Source organism: Phoca vitulina, unplaced genomic scaffold, assembly GCF_004348235.1.
Source record: "Phoca vitulina isolate PV1807 unplaced genomic scaffold, GSC_HSeal_1.0 scaffold21, whole genome shotgun sequence".
Classification (NCBI taxonomy): domain Eukaryota; kingdom Metazoa; phylum Chordata; class Mammalia; order Carnivora; family Phocidae; genus Phoca; species Phoca vitulina.
In genome coordinates, this window is record NW_022589724.1 from 25,301,458 (window position 1) to 25,320,476 (window position 19,019).

At 50.9% G+C, this 19,019-nt stretch overlaps 2 protein-coding genes across 10 annotated transcripts in view; one reads left to right on the forward strand and one right to left on the reverse strand.

Annotated features, from left to right (window-relative positions):
- RALGPS1 (Ral GEF with PH domain and SH3 binding motif 1) overlaps positions 1-19,019 on the forward strand; it is a 275,705-nt gene that overhangs the window by 144,692 nt on the left and 111,994 nt on the right. The window lies entirely within an intron of this gene.
- Positions 1-19,019, reverse strand: part of ANGPTL2 (angiopoietin like 2) — a 38,035-nt gene that overhangs the window by 6,650 nt on the left and 12,366 nt on the right. Inside the window, exons 2-4 of the mRNA XM_032418865.1 lie at positions 16,741-17,606; positions 2,628-2,821; positions 598-868 (exon numbers count right to left, since the gene is read on the reverse strand). Coding sequence (XP_032274756.1) covers positions 598-868; positions 2,628-2,821; positions 16,741-17,557 — 1,282 coding nt within the window. The 5' untranslated portion in view covers positions 17,558-17,606. The remainder of the gene's footprint in view (positions 1-597; positions 869-2,627; positions 2,822-16,740; positions 17,607-19,019) is intronic.

Consider the following 19,019-nt stretch of genomic DNA (forward strand, 5'->3'; position numbering starts at 1 on the left):
CAGGGTCCTGGAATCGAGCCCCACATCGGGCTCCCTGCTCAGCGGGAAGCCTGCTTCTCCCTCTCCCACTCCCCCTGCTTATGTTCCCTCTCTCTCTGTCAAATTAAAAAAAAAAAGACAGCCCACTTGGGCTGAGCCCTATTTGCCAAGTCCCAGACAAAGCACTTGAGGTACTTTGTCTCTGACCTTCTCACCACCCCGCCAGGTATGCCTTGTCCTAATTTCCGGATGTGGAAATGAGGCTCAGAGAGATTAGGCAGCATCGTCCAAGGACACATGACTGGTGGCTGGCAGGGCCAGCATTGTCACCCAGGTATGTGGCCGTGACACCTGATGCCTCAGGCAGAGAAGTGACGTGAGCGCTTGGCCCAGAGTGGCCCACAGATGTGTAATCTGTACACCTCTTTCCCTTTCCCTTTTTGTAAATGCCACTCTGACCCAACTTTTGTGAAGGGGGTCTGTGGGCAGAGGAGTGGACCTTTAGGGAGTAGGAACAGGGTCAGGCCGCTGGGCCCTGGGACCTTCCTGTTCTCAGGCCTTGAGTCAGAAGCTCTGGCTTTGGCTGACCTCTTTTCCGTGCCCTGTACTGGGTCCTACCTGTGTAGACATCGTGGTCTCTGTCCAGGGTGGTGAACTGCTTGCCGTTGTGCCAAGTGAAGGAGTCCCCAGCGTTGCCGTGGTAGCGCCCCAGCCTCAGCTTATAGTACTCGCTCTCGGGCTCCAGGCGGAAGCTGGCGTACTCTGCAAAGACTTTGCGGCCAGACCAGTCCTCCATGGTCACCAGCAGTTTGTAGTTGCCTTGGTTCGTCAGCCAGTAGATGTTCTCCAGGCCCAGCCAGTACTCGCCATCAATGTTCCCAAACCCTTGCTGGGGAAAACAGAGGAGAGCATTCGTGAGGAGTATGCAGTGCCCTCAGCCAGCAGGGCCCCACTGTTGGATGCCCAGCCCTGGACAGAGGAGACTGGAAATGGGCAGGGCATAAGGTAGGCGTGGGTTCAAATCCCCGCTTCTGTACTTGGCTGTGACTTGATGAGTCACGTTGCCCGTCTGAGCCTCCAACATGCATCATTCAAGACGCTTTAAAGAGTGCCTACTGTGTGCCAGGTTCTGTGTGAACACAGGACACTGTGGTGCCTTCCCTACGGTGTTGTTGTAGGAACGCATGTAATGAAGTCAGCTGAGAGCCCCGCACACAGTAGGCGTGCAACAGGAGTTCCGTGGACAAGTCCTTCCCTTCTCTGAGCGTCCGTGTCCCTGTCTGGGAATGAGCTGTGTGTGAGGGTCTCGTGTAAGCTCCCTGCACCAGACAGGAATGGGCTGTGACAAGTGCGTGCCACATCCACCCGGGCTCCTTCCTAGGTCTAAATTCAGTGGTTTTGTTATTGTTTTTATGTGTAGTTTAAGGAATCATCAGCCAGGTGGTGGCACTCAAAGTCTTCAAAATAGATGGGCTCATTAATGATAATAACAGCTAGTATTTAGTGAGCCAGTACGGTATATTGGCACTGTTCTCGGGATTTTACATAGGTTATTTTATTAATCCTTGTGCCAACTCTTAAGAGCTAGGTACTATTATTATCCTCCCTAGAACGGGCGAACCGAGGTGCACAGAGGCCCAGGGTCACAGAGAGCCTGTGGGTGAGCCAGGATTTGAACCAGGAACCCAGTCTTAACAACTGTGCTCTGCTGCCTCTGAGAAAAATGATATGGGCAGGAGGAGGGAGGGGTGAAGGAGCGGGTCTTCCGGAGCCTCTCAGTTAGGGAGCAGAAGAGAAAGAGAAGAAAGCAAGGACACAGGTTGGGCGGGAGGTAGGTTGGGAGCAGCCAGGACAGGAAGGGGCCATGCAAAGCCACGTGTGAACGTCATGGCCAGGGTAGTTTGTGAGCTTTGGCGTCAGAGGCCTTGGCTCACTGCTCTGCCACCTCGTAGCTGTGTAGCCCCGAGCGAGTTTTTTCCTCTTTTCATCTGTAACCTGGGTCCATACTCGTATGTCCCAGTGCTCGGATTGGTGTGAAACTAAAGCAGGTAATAGATGGAAACACTTGGCATGGTGCATGGTGGCATTTGGTGAACCAAGCTGCTCTTGCCATCCTTAGTACCGCTCTGTCTAGAGGAAGGGGGCAGTTTATGGCTGAGCCCAGCAGCCTTTCCTACCACCAGGATGAGCACTCAACTTCCTGGGAACTAGGGCCCGAGTATTCCTGCAGTTTCCTACAACAGACCCTTGGGACCTGCCCCTTTTGGGCTGCGAGAATAGGTCTTCCCCCGGAAGCCCCAGCTGGGAGTAGGATGCTCCCCACACCCGGGCTGGGGTGAGGGGCCACCCCACACCAGCATTTCAAAATTCCCACCTTGTCCACGGTGTGGTCTGCACACCTAAGCCGTATCTTGCAGCAGTTGCCAGGGGCAAGCAGGGAAGGGGCTCCTGCTCCCCACCATCCCTGGTGGGTTTGCAAAAATGACCCTGTCAGTGTCTTTCTCACCCAAGTGTTTCTTGCATGGGGCCACAAAGGCCCTGACAGGTCAGCATGCCCCTTCCCCCCAAGTGGCTCTCTCACTGGTTGTCAGGTTCTTGGGGTGGCCCAGTCACCTTGTGGGCAGCGCAGACAGGCCCAGGGTCCTCACCTTATAGGTCTCCCAGTTCCTGAAGAAGTTGACAGAGCCGTCCAGACGCCTCTGGATGACAGTCCAGCCCCCAGGGTCGTGTCTCTGGTCACACCACACCTGCATGAGGCGGTTGGTGTTCTCTGGCTTCACCAGGTAGATGGAGCTGGTATCATGGCCATCCTCCAGGGCCTGCAGGCAGTCTCTCCATGGGCCTGGGGACACAGATGTGTGCACGTCACAGACCTCCCTGTGGCGTGGACATGGAGTCCCACTCTTGCCTGCCCCTTCCACCCCCCTGGCTGCACCCCCAGGCAGGCACAACCCCCAGCAGAGCTCCAGCTGGGAGCCACAGGCCTGCAGTGAGAGGGGATTTTAGTTTTCTAAGTTTGAGAAATAACATGATAGAAAGGCAAGAGTCCAGGGCGAGCAGTCAGGTTGCCTGGATTCCTGGCCCACTTTTAGCTCTGACTCCATCAGTGTGATTTGGGCAAGCTTCCTTACCTCTGCAAACTCTCAGTTTTCCTGGTTTGTAGAAGGGAGATCATAGGTACCTCACCCAAGGTTGTAGGGATTGCTGAGATCATTTCTGTGGAGTTCCTAGAGTGATTTATCTTTTAGGTTGGTCATATTATGCAAAGAGATGTGCCTATCAACATGCCGCAGTAAGGGTCACAGTATGGATCAGCTCCGCCCCAGGCAGGGAGATGGGTTACTGCTCTCCTGAGTCCCGAGGGCTGAGGTTGGCCCACGCCACCTCTGTTCTGACTCCACGCTTGTCTTTTCAGTGACAGTGCTCAGGGACAATTGCAGTCTTTAGTGATGAACTTCCACGGAGTCACAGTGCCCAAGCAATGTCCAGAATTTGGCCACGTAGCCAGAGGTTTCAGGATATTTTTGATTCAGACACTGGCCTCCAAACAGCTTTTTTGAGGGGGACCAGTCCTATTCAGCCCAATTTGTATATTTTCCAAAGGAAGCCCATTTAGGGCCAGATACTCAGAGCTCTGAGGTCACTGTTCTGTAAGCAGGTCTTCGGACTTGAAGGATGATGTCTAGGAAGCCTTCCGGTCCGTGGCTCTCTTCTGAAACTGAGACCAGATGGATTCTGTGATTTTCTGGGACTTCACTGAGCTTGGGCAGCCCAGTCAGAAGGAACAGGTGCTGCTGTGGAATCTGAGCAGCTACCGTAAGCCTCTCACCACCCCTACCCCACCTCTCTTGGCGGTTTCCTGGATGTCGGTCTCATCAGCAAGAAGGTTGAAACTGGAGTCTCCAAGGTCCAGAGAAGCTAGGTTCTTCCTTATTGATTTCAGGAACCTTCAGAAGTGTTTCAGGACCTAGCCATTGAACTACATTATTTAAAAAAAAATAAAATTGCCACAATTTGCTTCAGCTTCTCTTCAAAATACTCCTCAAACCAAGAATGGTTAAGACCAAAAGTGCTAAGAAAGTTCCATGTTGTTCTTTCTATGAATGTATATGTTGACCCTAACTATTTATTGAGCCCCAGCCCTGGCAGGTCCTGCGCTGGGTAGTGGAAGCCTAGGGCAGGATGGGGGCTGCTCTGATGCCCAGCAAGGGCAAGCTGACCTCACCAGCCTTCTTTGAACTTGAATTCCTGTGCATTCCTGCCCTTTCTCTTCTGCATGTCAGGAAGGGGCATCAGTGGCAGGTGTACTTAGCTTTTTCCCTGTAGATCAAACTTCTCAAAGTCATTCCTGATTGTAGTTGGGCTTGTTTAGTCCGTACATGTTGGTTAAATGAGAAAAGTTTGGGTTTTTGGGGTTTTGCTAGGCAGCTTGGGTGGGCTTCTCCTGAGCCCTTGCACTGTGTTTGAGCATCCCCACCAGGAACCTAATGGAAGGGCAGGAGTGGTCTTGATCACCCCTCTCTGCCCCCAGTGCCTAATAAAGCACCCCGAAGAAAGGTCTGCATAGGTGTTTACCACTGACAGTTAACCCAGGGTTCTCCTTCTTCATCCTCCAGGGAGAGCTTCTCACCCATTTACCTGTTCACTAGCCCTCTTCACCCTCAAGGGATGGGTCAGGACCCCCAGCACCAGCCTGGGAGATGTGGCACAAGCAGCTGCTTCCCTTTTTGCCTTGTGCCTCTTCCATCCTGGGGAAGGGGAGGCCGGACCTCCAGGAAGAGCATTCAGGAAAGAGAAAAAGGTTTTGCTTGTGTTCAGCCCCTAGCCCCAGGGACCGAGGCAGAGAGTCAGTCTGTCCCCGACAGCTGGAGCAGAGCGCGCAACAGGCGTGGGAGGGCTCCCAGCTCTTTCCCAAGTCAGAAGCACAGGAGAGGCTGTTTGATGGGAATGCTGGTGACAAGAAGGTCCGGCAGAGACCTGCAAAACATCCCCGTCCCCGAAAACGAGCAGCCAGCCCTCTTACTGCAGGGTTGCTATGGGACTCTGGTGGGGTTCTCAGAGGGACAGTCTGGCCCACTGGGAGAGTGGGGGGGGGGGTCCGTCTCAGACTCCCAGCCTGAGTTGCTTTTGTGGGTGCCATGAGTTGTTTCAGCTTTACCATTGACATTTCTACAAAGAGCTTTTTTTTTTTTTTAAGATTTTATTTATTTATTTGAGAGAGAGAGAAATAGCACGAGCTAGGGGGTAGAGGGGCAGAGGGAGAGGGACAAGCAGACTCCCTGCTGAGCAGGGAGCCTAATGCAGGGCTCAGTCCCAGGACCCTGAGATTATGACCTGAGCCAAAGGCAGACGTTTAAGCAACTGAGTCACCCAGGTGTCCCAAGGGGTCTTTTTAAAAGCAGGTGTTTTAGGGGCACCTGGGGGGCTCAGTTGGTTGTGTCTAACTCTTGGTTTCAGCTCAGGTCATGATCTCGGGGTTGTGAGATTGAGCCCTGTGTCACGCTCCACACTCAGTGTGGAGTCTGCTAGATTCTTTGCCCCTCCATCTCCCTCCCCCTCTGCCCCTCTTCCTGCTTGTGCACACTCTCTTTCTCTCTAATAAATAATCTTAAAAAAAAAAAAAAAAGGCAAGTGTTTTAAAACGTGAGGTAGCTAGTAGTCACCCATTTGACAGATGAGGAAATGGGAGTATGGGGACATTAGGTGACACCTCTGAGGTCACTTAGCTTATAAGGGACAGATCCAGTGTTAGAACCCAGGTGGTCTGGATGGTCCAGAGCTCACAGTCTAAAGCTCTCTTCTTTTTCCCCAACCTGAGTGAACTCCAGGGTGGGGGGCCCAGGCTGACTTAATCTCTGTGTCCCTAGGACTATTTTTAATCTTTGCCAGTCAGCCAGGTATAAAAAATAAAAATTTACACTTATTTGTCAAGGTATGAATACGTTTCCAAAATCTTTATTGGTGATTTATTTTTGTACTTTGCTTACCTTTTGGTGTCCTTTGCCTATTTTCAACTATTTTAGTATCTTTTAATAATGTAGAATTTCTTTTTTTAATCTTTAGGGCAAATCAGGCAGTTCTTCCCTTTAAGGCTTTTAGGTATGACATCCTCTCTAGAATCATGGAGTAGGAATAAACTAGTAAAGAGGTATTTAGTATTTTCTCGTTACAAAAAAATTCTCCATGTCCCCTGTGCTCTGCACTTGGCATGATACTCAGAACCCATCAGCTTCTATCAGCAGCAACCACATTTCCAGACAGTTTTCCCTCGGAAACCTTTTAGAGCAGGACGCTAGCAAACCTCCTGCGCTGAAACACGCCCTTTTCTTACATTAAAGGCACCAGCGGCAAAGGTCAGAAAATTAAATTATGGATGAAAATGAGTCAGACAGACTCCTTAGCATGGAAAACTGGCAGCAGTAAAATGATCGAGGAGCAGAAAGTGCAGCTGTAAGATTATCCTGTGGCTCCATTAAAATGGCTGATTCAAAATGTCCTACTTTGATGAGAAATCTGTAACCGAGGTAAATACAGGAGTCAGGAGCCCTCGGCTCAAATCTTGGTGGCCTTGTCGCCTCACCGTGTGTCCTTGGGAAGCTCCTTGAGCCTCAGTCTCTTCTTTTGTACACAGGGGGAATGAACCCGCCGGTTCTGGGGGCCTTAGGGTACAGGAGCACCAGCGTGAGGCCAGCCAGGGCAGGTGCCCGTGCGGGTTCTCTCGTTCCTTCCCATGCTGGATGAAAGCTGCTGGTTTTGACATTGTCCACTCCCCACCTACCCGCTATCACGTACACACAAGCAAGTTACTGTGTTTGCTTTTGAATTTGCAAGACTAAATGTACGAGGATTTACTTACTGGTAGATGTTTTCCACAAAGCACATTTAAAAAGTCACAGCTTCAGTGGAGAGACCCCCAAAGATAAACTGAAATGAAGAATGGAAATCTTTTTTGTCAATGAAACTGCATTTTCGGAGTGCAGTGGGCAGGGCTCTCCCTTCGGAACAGTGCAAAGTGCCCAGCCAGTATTTCTCTTGGCTCCTCTTCTGAAAAGGCAGCATTGCCCAGAGTACCAGGCCAACACTAACTCAGCAGCACCAAGGCTCTGAGTGGAGTAGCGCCCGACCTCATCTCTATAAAGACCATATTTACACTCTCCGCAGAGCTGTAGCCGGAACGTTCCACGTGAAGGGAAGTGCAGTCGCCATGGCTGAGCTGAGTCTGCGTGGTTCCTTAGAGAAGCAACACAGGGTGTGGAAAGCACATAGGACCTAGAGTCAGGAAGCCTCAAGAAGAAGGGATATTGGCAATGGGAACACAAAGTATACAGGTCTTGGGCCCCCAAACCCCAAGGTCAAACCTGGTGAGTGTTGGAGTGATGAGCTGTGGGTGCCTGAGTCCCTTCCCTGCTTCCTTCCTCCTCTCTGGGGTTCTTGCACACAAGGAACATCGACTACTAGAAAACCAGGTGGCTGATCCCATGCTCAGTATTCCCAATGAAGTGCCTTTCTGACAAAGCTGGGTTGGAGCCTACAGCCAGGCCAGACCAAAGCATAACGGCCTAATCCCAGTTTCCTCTCCGGGTCTGAGGTAGGCCAGCTCAGCCTGACCTGCCCACTCACGTCCTGTGGAGAAATGGGTTTACCAGCTACATCAGCTGTCAGTGCAGCCACCCCTCCCTGCTAGGGAAGCGTGGCCCCGTGAATATCTAACCAAGCCCACTGGCTGCACCCTGGAGGCCAGGAGCTAAGAAGTGAGTAGATGGTGATGGCTCTTCTCCCTGGCTGCTCCTGAGGCATGCAGAGAGGAGCAGAGTCCTTCCTGGCCATCAGCTGGGACCAGACCACGTGGCTGGCCAGCAGTCTGACTGGCCTCTTTGACCCATAAGCTCAAGTCTCGGGACTTGACCACCTGAGGCTGTGCGGCGGCCCTGTGGCCTGTGGGAAGTGTTCTAGGGATGTTTTAGTTTGTACGTGGGCACTGGGGAGAGGCTTCTGTGATAGTACCAAGACACACTGCTTTTTCATGAGAACGGTATGCTGTTTTCAATTATTCTCACTGATGATCTGTCTCCAAAAAGTCTTTTCGCCACTCCCTTAAACGTTTTTCTAACAGGAGAAATGACTAGTTGTTGAAATTGGATCTGGAATTTCCTATCCAAATTAATCCATCTGAGAGCCAGGGCACGTGGATTGCTTAGGTGTGAGCCCTGTCCTGGCCAGCATCAGGACTCGATGGGCGTCCTATGTGAGGGCAGGAGAGCAGACACCCGGGGAGGGCGGTTGGCGAGGAAGGATTACGTGTGCTGCTTGAGCCTCATTTATCCAGAAGGCTTGGGGAAATAATATTTTGGTTGTGAACATATTTATTCTATGTCAATCACCACTTTTCAGTGAACCAGAGTACAAAACAATAACCTAAACACAGGAACAGCTGGTGTGTTCCCAAAGGCATCTCAAGTTCCTATAGGGCCTGAGAGCTGACGTCATGGTTATCATTTCTGGTCCTTCTGGGGAAAGGGTCCAAATGCTCATGCCCGCCATTGAGGCTGTTTTAGTCCGCAGATGACGGGCACAGTGCCTGGGGCCAACAAGCTTTTCAGGAGTTTATGAAAGTGTTTGAGGCCTAAAAAAATTTATTGGCTCTAAAATATGAAAAGAAAACTGCAAAATCAAAATTTATAAGTATGTAATTAAATTTCTACAAAGTGGAACATCTTGTCAACTTCATTAATTGTTAAATTTAGTCTTCATAAAAATGTTATTACTTTTGAAAACAATTTGTAGGTTGGATTTTTCTCACTTCCCAAGAATTCCTGAACATGCCTGATGTTTGCCGAGAAATCAGAGCCAGCCATAAATTAATTGTGTTACTCTTGGCCAAATAATTTCAAAAGCAAAATTTTAAAAATCCTTTCAAATTTTTTACAGTAAAAGTTAAATTAGATGTGTGTATTTCGGTGGGTGTGATACAGTCTGAGACCTCCCAAGTAAGAGCTCCCGGAGCCCTCAAGGAGCTTAAAGCGTCCTGTTTCTGCTGGTTTGACCTTAGGATAAACAGATATTGCAGCATTGCTTCCCAAAGAACACTTTCAAAAGCATTGTGCCCACTCCTGGGTTTCCAACAGTACCTTTGGGCAGGAGGAGAAATACGGGCTTTAAAGCAATTTAAAAGAGAAAAGAGGTTAGCCCTGGAGGGGCTGTGGTGAGCTCACTGTATGCAGAGACAAGAGGGCTCACTGTGGCTCCTGGGACTGGTGGGGGTGAAGCCCTGGGGCCCCCTGCGTTCTAGTGGTCGGTGGCGCCTGAGGCTCCCTGAGGGACATAGAGGTGGGCCGCGTGGGAAGGCTCCGTAGATGTAGCGATGAGAATGAACAAGCCTCTCTCAGGCCAGAGGTTGACGGTGTGGTTCTGCAAGCACATCATGGAAGAGCTTATTGGACCCATGATTGTAATCCACAGGTGCTGGACAGGTGGTGTGTCTGTGGTCTGCCAACCCAAGAACCCTTTCTGAGAAAGGGAGTCAGCCTATGGGCTTGTGCTTAGAGAACCTATGTTGGCCTTCATTGATCACCTTTTAATTTTTCAAATGCTCACAAACCCCTCTTCATAATCTTTTCTATGATTTTACTAGGGCTTAAGCCAATTGGTATATAATTGCTAGTATCTTGTCCTTTCTTTTTCTGAAAGGAGAGCATTTGCCCAGCACCAAGCCTGGTCTTCATGATTTCTGGATGGTTGCTGGCAGTGGTTCTGAGAGCTTATCTGCCATGCCCTCAGCCTCCCCGTCTCCTCCTCCAGGAAGTCCTCCCCAACCCCAGAAGAGTTACTTAACTCTCCTCAGGGTTCCCATCATGTCTGATATATTTATCTCTACTGGAATGTAGTAAGAATGATAACTACCATGTATCTAGAGCCTTTCACCTGCCAGATGCCTTACATGCGCTTTCATTTCATCCTCACGAGCCCCTGCAACAGTGAGCAAACCAAGTCCCAGAGAGACCGCATGGCTGGACAGGGGAGGCTCTCGGATTAGAACTCCCATCTGCCTTCCGGGCCTGCTTATCCTGCTGCACTGAGTCTGTTTCACCGTACTAGGATTGTTTGGGGTTCTGTCTCGTTGTCAGTCTCTGGGATCCTTCTGGGCAGGAGCCTCAGGGGCATGATCGTGTGTCCGTCTTGCCAGTCTCTGCTCGAGAATGAGTCACTTCGTGCCCCACGTGCCTTTCCCCGTCTCCATCTCCTCACCACCGTGAGCTGTGTGCCCTTTGTCACCTTCATTCTGTTCTTTCCAGTTTGAGAATCAATGCTAAGTTCATCTGGAAACAGGGGCCCCACAGCAGAGGATAATCAGGATCCAGACCCAAACCAGGGAGAGTCTGGACAGTTTGTTGTAAAAAGTCGGCACGTTGTATCTTGGGACAGTGCCAGGTGATTGGATTTTCTGTTCTTTTAAACATTACTCTAAACAGACCACCTAAGATGTCTTCATTTCAACAGTTAGAGGGTGTTTTTTGTTTTCAAAAATATTACATTTGTCATTTAAACTAAAATCTTCTTTTGCTTAGCACAATTTCTCTGTATACACAGTAATTCTAACTTAAATTATTATATTAAAAATCTGTTCAAGGAAAATCACTTAATTCGTTTGAAAAAAGGATTGCCTAGACCAGTCCAGGTCCTGCGGCTTCACGGGCTCATTTTGAGGTACAAAGCCAGGATCGTCAGGCTCCTTTTGACTGTGCTCTTGCCCAGTCCTCACAGGGGTAGCTGAAGTCAAGACGTTATTTCGACGGCAAGCGTACTACCCATTGCACTCAATAAACCGAACCACCTTTGTTGTAGACACCAAGTCATCTGATCCTAACTTCATTCTGCTTCATCAATCGTTTTTTTCTGGGGGAGCATCTCAGGGTTCCGATTCGGTCTACTGCATAAATTCACCACAACAATCCATCTGTGTGGCTAGGGAGCTGGCTGCAGAGGCCTGAGCTCCAGGATTTTCCAGATTACTTTCAGTGTGCCAAGTGCCAAACTGTTGGGATTTCCAGGCCACAGATGCCAGATCGCCACTTTAAATAGTAACAAGTTGATAGTTTATCCTTTGGGACTGTAAAGAGCCTGAGCATTTCGCTGAATGTCTTCCTTGGAAAATGCCCGAGTAATAGAGGGAGCGCTTGCCATCACACTCAAAGGGTTCTCTGTGATCCATTCCCCGAGGTACCCGAGGAGAAAAGAGAAAGCAAAGCTAGAAGGAAGATGACCCACCTTGAACTCGAGTGGCTTTTGTTTGTGAAGAAGCTAACAAAGAATGCTCTTTGAAATATCACTGGATTACATAGTTTGTAATGAATTTGAGAATCTTACTTTGTTCCACAATAACATTTCAGCAACAAGATAGCATAGTACAGTGAGAATAGCACAGTCTCTGGAAGCAAGAGACCTGGGTTGGGTTTTCCGTCAGCTTCTGAGAACTGAAAGGCAGAGCCCGTGGTGACTACAGCCACCCTCACTCACATCCTCACACCCCTCCAGGTTGCTCCTCCAACCAACCCCCCCCCCCCACCCCAGAGCTTCAGGCTCAGAAGCCCAGTTACCAGAGTTCGTCTGCACGTGGGACCAACTGCTTTCCACCTAGATCGACAATTGCTTGACCTCCAGAAGGAACGGAAGCCACAGTGTAACATATGTCGTTGTCTATTTTAAAACCACAATCTAACATACATATTTCCTACTTCACAGGGGGAGGTAAAATACAGGCAGGAAAAGCCATCTAGGAAAACACTCTTGTTCAAGGTCTCTGCACCTCCCTGGCCATAGGGTATCTGTTGGGAGGAATCTGTGTTAGCAGTGAAATAATGTGGTTGCCACCTTGTGTGGCCCCAAGAACAGATCACATCTGCTGATTTTTATGTATTTGGAGTTAGCGTCTTTAAAGAAATCAGGACTTTAGATTTTGCTGGACGTTGAAATGCTGAATACAAACACACCCAGAGAATTTGTTCAGATTCGAGACAAATTAAAAATCAGATTTCTCTGCAGCTTTAGTTGGGTCCATTTACTGGAAGTCAGGTGCATATTGTGTTTTCTGCGGGAGAGCTCAGTTGTTTTTGACATTCTGCAGTATGATGCTAACTCAGTTCTGCTTTCTCTCTCTCTCTATTATTATTTTATTTTGGCATCTCAGGGTTGTGATATAGTCTACTACATAATTCACCCCAGCAGTCCATTTGTGTGACTGGGGAGCCAGTGCAGATGGTTGGTATGGTCGGTTCCTCCCAGGCCTGAGTAAGGGGGCGGCATGATATTGGTGAGTTTGCAGTGACAGTGTCTTACACTGTTAGAACTGTGAGAGCTCTAATAACAGATCCACCAGCTCTGTTCCCAGAGCTCTTCTACAAGGAGCTGCTTGGAACCTAGTACATGAAATAGTGATGGAGGGTCACATCCCAGGCAGCTGGCACCTGGGGCCAAGTCAAGCATTTATAGGGTGATTTTGACACCAGTTTCCCTCCAGCCTTTCCATGGAAACATGCAGTATCCCGGAATGGTTAAGACAGACTTGGGTTTGAGCCTTGGCTGAGCCACTCACTAGCTGTGTAGTCTTGGCTGAGTTACTTAACCTCTCTGAACCTTGACATCCTGGAAGTTACAAGTCCAGGGACCTATCTTGGCTCTGCTACTGACAGGCTCTGGGATGATAAGGCCCCTAACAAGCTCTCTTTTAATTTCATGGTCCCTTCTTTATCCACTGAGAAACAAACTAAGCTGATTATGTTCTCAGGAGAGAAAACAGCTAGAAATGCCTACTCCTTTTGGTTTTTAAGGGTTTGTTTCAGGCAGGGCCTTGCTGTGGCAGCCGGTCCTAACACTGCCTTTCCTCCTCTGATCACTCTCGAGGGCGGCTGCCATGGCAGGAGGGCTGGCCTGTGCGTGGCTGTGCCTGTGCAGGGCTGAGGGACAGTGTCCCCGGCCTCCCAGACCACTTTGGGAGAAGGCCAGCGCTGAGGCTCCATCCTGTCCATTCCTGTGCCTTTTCGTGACCCCTGCAGCCTTCCTCTTTAGCAGACCTGATTGACGCACGTGTACGTGTGTGTGTCCAGGGCACACACATGGAGAAGGAGGTCGGGGGATGTGTGAGAAAGTGGAGAGGAAAAGAGGAAGGGCAGGCAGCAGCAGCTGGATCGCCGGGGAAAGGGCCATAGGCCGGGCCCTTTGGCCTTGGCCTTGTCAAAGCAGCATCCTAACATCCAGACCTGAGAGAGGCAGGCCAGAACCTAAGTCAGACACCAGGGAAGCCAGGAGCTGCCTGGGCCTCCCTCCCTCAGGCTCTCAGCGGCCCGGGCCTGGCCTGGGGCCAGCCTGTTACTGTCTGGCTGGGAACAAGCTGGTGAGTGCAGCTCCAGATAAGCGGCCATGGCTCCCTCAGTCCTCTGGAAAAGGGTGTGCTGTGGGCTGAGCAGCCCAGACGACGAGGAAAAGAGCGAAGGCTCTTTTAGAAGCTGCCAAGTCATGCACACAAAGGTGTTTCTGGCCGAGTGATGTCCTTGGGAACACAGGATCTTGTGGGTAAGAGCACAGAAGGTTTTGTCTTGTAGGCCCAGAACCTGCCTGCAAGCTCTCAGAACAGGCCTGATAAGAGCTCCCTGCCAGTTGTCTGAGAGAGGCCATCTGCCTTTTCCTCCCCCTGTAGTCCAAGCCCAGGAAAGGACCGAGACCTCCCTGCCCATTCAGCTTCCATGGCCAGGTCTGGCTCGTAACACCTTAAGGGGGGGTGCTCAGTGGAGAGGCGGGTCACAGGGAATCTGTTACCAACAATCACTACCAACATTTGGGAGAACTTTGCTTAAAAAAAAAAGAAAAGGGTAAATTATAGTGCATTTGTCATGTCCACAGAAGGTCACTGCTACTGCCTCCCATGTTGGGGTGCTTCCTTAAGTGGGAGAGAAAGTGGGTTGGGTGCATGCAGGGCTTTGGAATGCACACAGCCCATGCTGGTCTACGAATGTGAAGAAGCAGGGGATCCAAACCATTTGAAGTGCGAGGAGTAGGGTCGTGATCCCAGGACTGTGCACAGACTCCTCTCCATCAGGGACCCACTAGTAACCCTGTTTCCCAAATGTAATCTCTTACAAATCATTCAAGATGCAACACGGAAGTCCAGTCTCTGTCCAACTTCTCCCTTCTAGTCCAGGCAGACTCAGTCACGCATGTCACCTTAGTGTTCCCGGAACCCTTCATTCGCTGCTCTGCAGGGCACTTAGCACACCATGGTATTACCACAGTGACTACACAGCCCATGATTTTCACTGCATTCCTGCTTTCAGATACTTTGTTATGTGGGTTGCATCAATTCTTACATTATGGAAATTTTGGCCTTGACGGATGTTCCCCCTCAGAGAAATCCTTCGTCAGATCTGCTGTGCCGATTTTGGGGGATAGAACTGGTAGACACTGGATAGATCCTTGTGCATTCATGCATCTGCCACCTCCCCCAGACTGAGTTCCTAGAGGTCAGAACCAGAGTTTTCACTGGCTCCCCCAAGCCTGGCTCCGTGACCGGCACAGAGTAGGTGCACATCCGTGGTTGGCTGCCCCACATGACATAATATCTCATGCCTGATTGCACTGTTTCCACAACAACCCTGCAGTATTCTAACTCCTGTCCCCATTTTACAGAGTGGAAAATTGTGGCTCAGGGGAGCTAAGTAACTTCCTCACAAGCAAACCACTACTAAGAGGTGGATGCAAACCTAGCTCTTTCTTTTCTTTTCTTTTCAAGATTTTATTTACTTATTTGACAGAGAGAGAGAACAAGCAGGGGGAGCGGCAGGCAGAGGGAGAGGGAGAAGCAGACTCCCCGCTGAGCAAGGAGCCCCATGCAGGGCTCCATCCCAGGACCCTGGGATCATGACCTGAGCCGAAGGCAGACGCTCAACCGACTGAGCCACCCAGGTGCCCCAACCTAGGTCTTTCTTCCTACACTATATACCTTTCAGCTCAGTTCAAGCTCAGGGATGTCCTGAAATCATTGACTCAGAAACCAGAGATGTTTAAGCAAGAGGAGGTCTGTTGGGTAACCACTGAGGTCTGCCAGACGTTAGGAGTATGACATTCAGTGGGGTCTTCATTTGGTGCCCAAGGGCACATTTTACCATCTGGGCATTCTGTCGAGACATATTAGCACACTCTGCCCTCTCTTTTGGAGCTTCTGATTTAAAACAGACATACGTACAGATGAGCTAGTCATCTGCTGTAGAATGCCAGCACTAAAAAGGGACTGTTTATTTATTTCAATCTTCTTGCTTTAAGATAAACCAAAACGGAAGGAAACTGAGAGCTACCAAGTATTGAGTGGCCCAGCGCCACTCCAGACACATTTTTTTTTCAGTATTTCATCTCATCTTTGGGTAGGCATTATTTTAATCTATCCCCAACTGACAGATTGAAACAGGAAACGCAGGCTCTACAAGGTGACTTGCCTAATATCCCAGAGCTAATCAATAGGGGAATCAGAATTTGAATCCAGGTCAGTCTGTTCAAACTATGTGTTCTCAACCCGCAGACCCAGTAGAGGGCTTTCCTGTGAGGTGTGAGGTGCTGTAGGCAGATGCTCCCCACCTTGGACCTGCAAACAGGGTTGCCCTTGTCTTTTGCATGGGCCACCCCCTTTCTGGAATTAGCAAGAAGCTGCTCTTCCCAGTACTGGTGGTTATTTTCAGAATTGTGAAATAAGTGTAAAACAGGATATTTTCAGTAAAAATATCTCCCCGCTTATATGACGAAGTGGTACCAAAATCACTGATGTGGAGCAGATATGTGGTTAGTTTCTGCAAAGATCAATCCAGTTCTCATCTGACAGCCCATCTGGAAGGCTCACAGGGTCCTGGATGAATGAGAGGCTGAGCTTCAGGGGGCTGGGCTCATGCTCCCCCCAGAGTTCCAGAGCACAGAGGAGTCAGCCCTAGATTTAAAGTGTAAAGACCTGAATTCAAATCCAGCCTGAGGATCCTAAGCCTGTGAGCAAGTTACTCTTCTTTTCAGTTAACCTTTCACAAGGAGCTGCAGGGCTTAGTGATACAGTATTCACGAAAGTGCCCCATGCTGGTACTCTGCTCAAGCTTTGGAACATACCAGCAACCCTGTTCCTCCCCCATAATGATGTTCTGAGAATTACCATATTTTAAGATGAACCGTGTATTTAAGAGTATTTGGAATTGTCACTGAAAAGTCGACACAGCAGCCGACTAGAAAATGTGTGGGCTTCAGAAAGTACTCCTTCCCATCTCCCAGCTGCTACAACGTGTTTATCATACTTTTGCCACGATAACACTTTCTTTTCCTTCGGCTTCTTGTTTCTTTGGTGAGCATTTACCGATTGCCAGATCGGTGCCAGGCACAGCACAAGAGCAGGAGTTTGCAGGAGAGACATCCTGCTTGCCAACACAGAGCATCTCAGCAGAGCCCAGAAAACTACAGGCCTGGGGCTCGTTCCCATCAGAAGCCAGAGAACATTTGTTCTCTTCTGAGCCTCTCCCCATTTCCTGGTTCTACCTTGGAGCATCCATCTAAGGAACGTGGGCCCCCCCTCACCCCACCGGCTGCCGAGGCTGGGCCCAAGGGATCGCTGGGGGATTGCGCAAGTCTCTTGGCCCGGCTTCAACTCACCGTGGCTTTTCCCCCACTTGTGGTCTTAGCCAAGGGAAGCCTGGCGCCTGGCTCTGAGGCCCCAGATGGAGCCGGCTCCCTCCTGGAAGGACTTACCCGATGGCTTGTCTGTGGAGGACGGGAGGCTGGTGAGGGTGGGCATAGTGGGCAGAGGGGGAGGCAGCACCTTCAGGTTCTGATCACTCTGGATCTCATTGGTAGAGATCTGATTGATGATGCGGCTGTAGGGGGGCGGCTGGTAGACCCGGGGCGGGGTGGCTGGGGGCGGCTGGGGCACGGGCCTGGCGGCCGGCACGCGCTGGCAGTGCTCCTCGAGCTGCGCGATGATCTCGGACTGGTTGTGGGCCAGCGTGGCCAGGTGCTGGTACTTGTGCTCCAGGTCCTTGTACTTGCTGGCCAGCTGCAGCATGTCGGCCGTCTGGTTGAGGATCCGGTTCTCCAGCTGGGAGAGCTCGAGCGCGTTGTCCCGCTTGCGGATGATCTCGTGCAGGAGCTGCATGTACAGCTGCGTGACCCGCGAGTTCATGTTGCGGCTCTCCTTGCGCAGCAGCTTCACCTCGCTCACGATGCCGCCGTCCACCTCCACCAGCTGCTGCAGCGTCTCGATCTGCCGCTTCTGCTTGAGCAGCTCGCTGTTGAGCAGCTCCAGCTCCTGCTTGTGCACCCGGTTCTCCAGGAGCACCTCGGGCTCCTTGGAGTTGACGCAGATGGCGCCTGTGACCCGCTGCTGGGGCACGATGAAGGTGTAGGTGCACTTGTCCGAAGCCTCGCCGGCCCGCTTGTACCTGTTCAGGTAGATGAACTCGCTGGGCGAGCCCTCCTCGGCACCCTCAAAGCCTTCCTTCTGGCCTGCAGCTGCTCCCACGGCAGCCAGCAGTCCCAGCCACCAGTATGTCACGCACCGCGGCCTCATGGTCCTTGCAAAATGGTGGTTCCTCTTGGCGAACGGAGCCTAGGAAAACCTGAAAGTAAACAGAAGGGAGAGTCAGGAACGGCGTTGTCACTGCCAGCGGCCTGTGCCATAAATGAGCTCAGCCTTCTCGCCAGGCAGATCTTTCCAAAAATGCAGCTTCAGGAGGCAGCCCTTCTGGATGCCGCAGAAGGAGACAGGCAGGCCTCAGCAGAGGTAGAGAGGAAAGGGGAGGGCACCGGGGCATCTGAAGGCAGGAGGCCACGGCCCTGCCACTCCCGGAGCCAGCCCCAAAGCCCAGCTCCCTCGCCGAGCTCCTGGCCCAAGCCTGAGAACCACACGAGGGCAGCTCGAAGCTGGGGCAGGGAGGCAGAAGGAGGCTTGTCTGGTCTCCCTTCTCTGCCTCATGCCTCCCCCCCAACCCCCGTCTCCTCGTTCTACATGTTCATAACCCCCTGGGTTTTCCCGGTGTAGCATCCATCACAGTTGTAGTGCATAGGGGTTCTCTGTGATCTCTGCTACTGGACTCCACACTCCGTGAGGGCAGGCGCTGTGGCTGATTCCATCCTGTGTCCGCAGGATGCTGCACTAAGCAGGCTTTCAGCAAATGTTTGTTAAACGCTTCAGTCACTGGACACAGTATGGAATGTGTTCAGGTGGTAGTGGACAGTGTCAGTCGGAGGATGTGTCCAGCCACACGGCTTTGGTCTGTGTGTTAGAGACAAGCTAAAGAGCCCAAACAGGAACAAACAACTGAGCTCTTCTAAATCCAAATATTTGCAGTAGCCAGTAACTGCAAGGTCCTGGCCGCTGCAATGTGATTAAAGCCGGCGGAAGCGGAAAACAGACACGTGTCTCTGGATTTGTTTCGGTTCTGCTCTTGGACCATTTGTTCCTTCACCAGATATCCGTCAAACATCTGTGGTGTGCCAGGCAGCATGCTGGCTGCTGGAGGTACAACCCCAACAGGCCAGAGGCCAGCCCTGCCCTCACAGGGCTCACACACCATGGCCCAGCCCCTAAGAGCCACGGAGCAGCAGTAACGTATGCTGCGAAAGGGTAGAGCAGGGAACTGACGTAATCGGACGATGCGAGAAAGCTTCCCTGAGAAAGTGACCTTTACACTGACCCCTTGAGGGATGAGCAGGAGTTAGCCAGGCCAAGAAGGAGGGGACGGACATGCACAGATCCCTCCTCTCGCCTACTCAAGGACATCGCTCCAGCAGTTCTCCCCCATCTCTCCTGCGTGATCACATTGTTCCTACAATCATGCTGTTATTTCTCTCAACTTAAAGAAAATCAATCCTCTCTTGATCTCACATCCCCCCCTCCAGCTACTGTTCCGTTTCTCTGCTCCTGCTTTTAGCAAAACCCTCCGAAGGGTTGTCTGTACTCAGTTGCCAGAAAGTCCCTCTCTTTCTATTCTCTTTTGAGCCCACTCCCATCAGGCCCGGCCCCTCCCCTC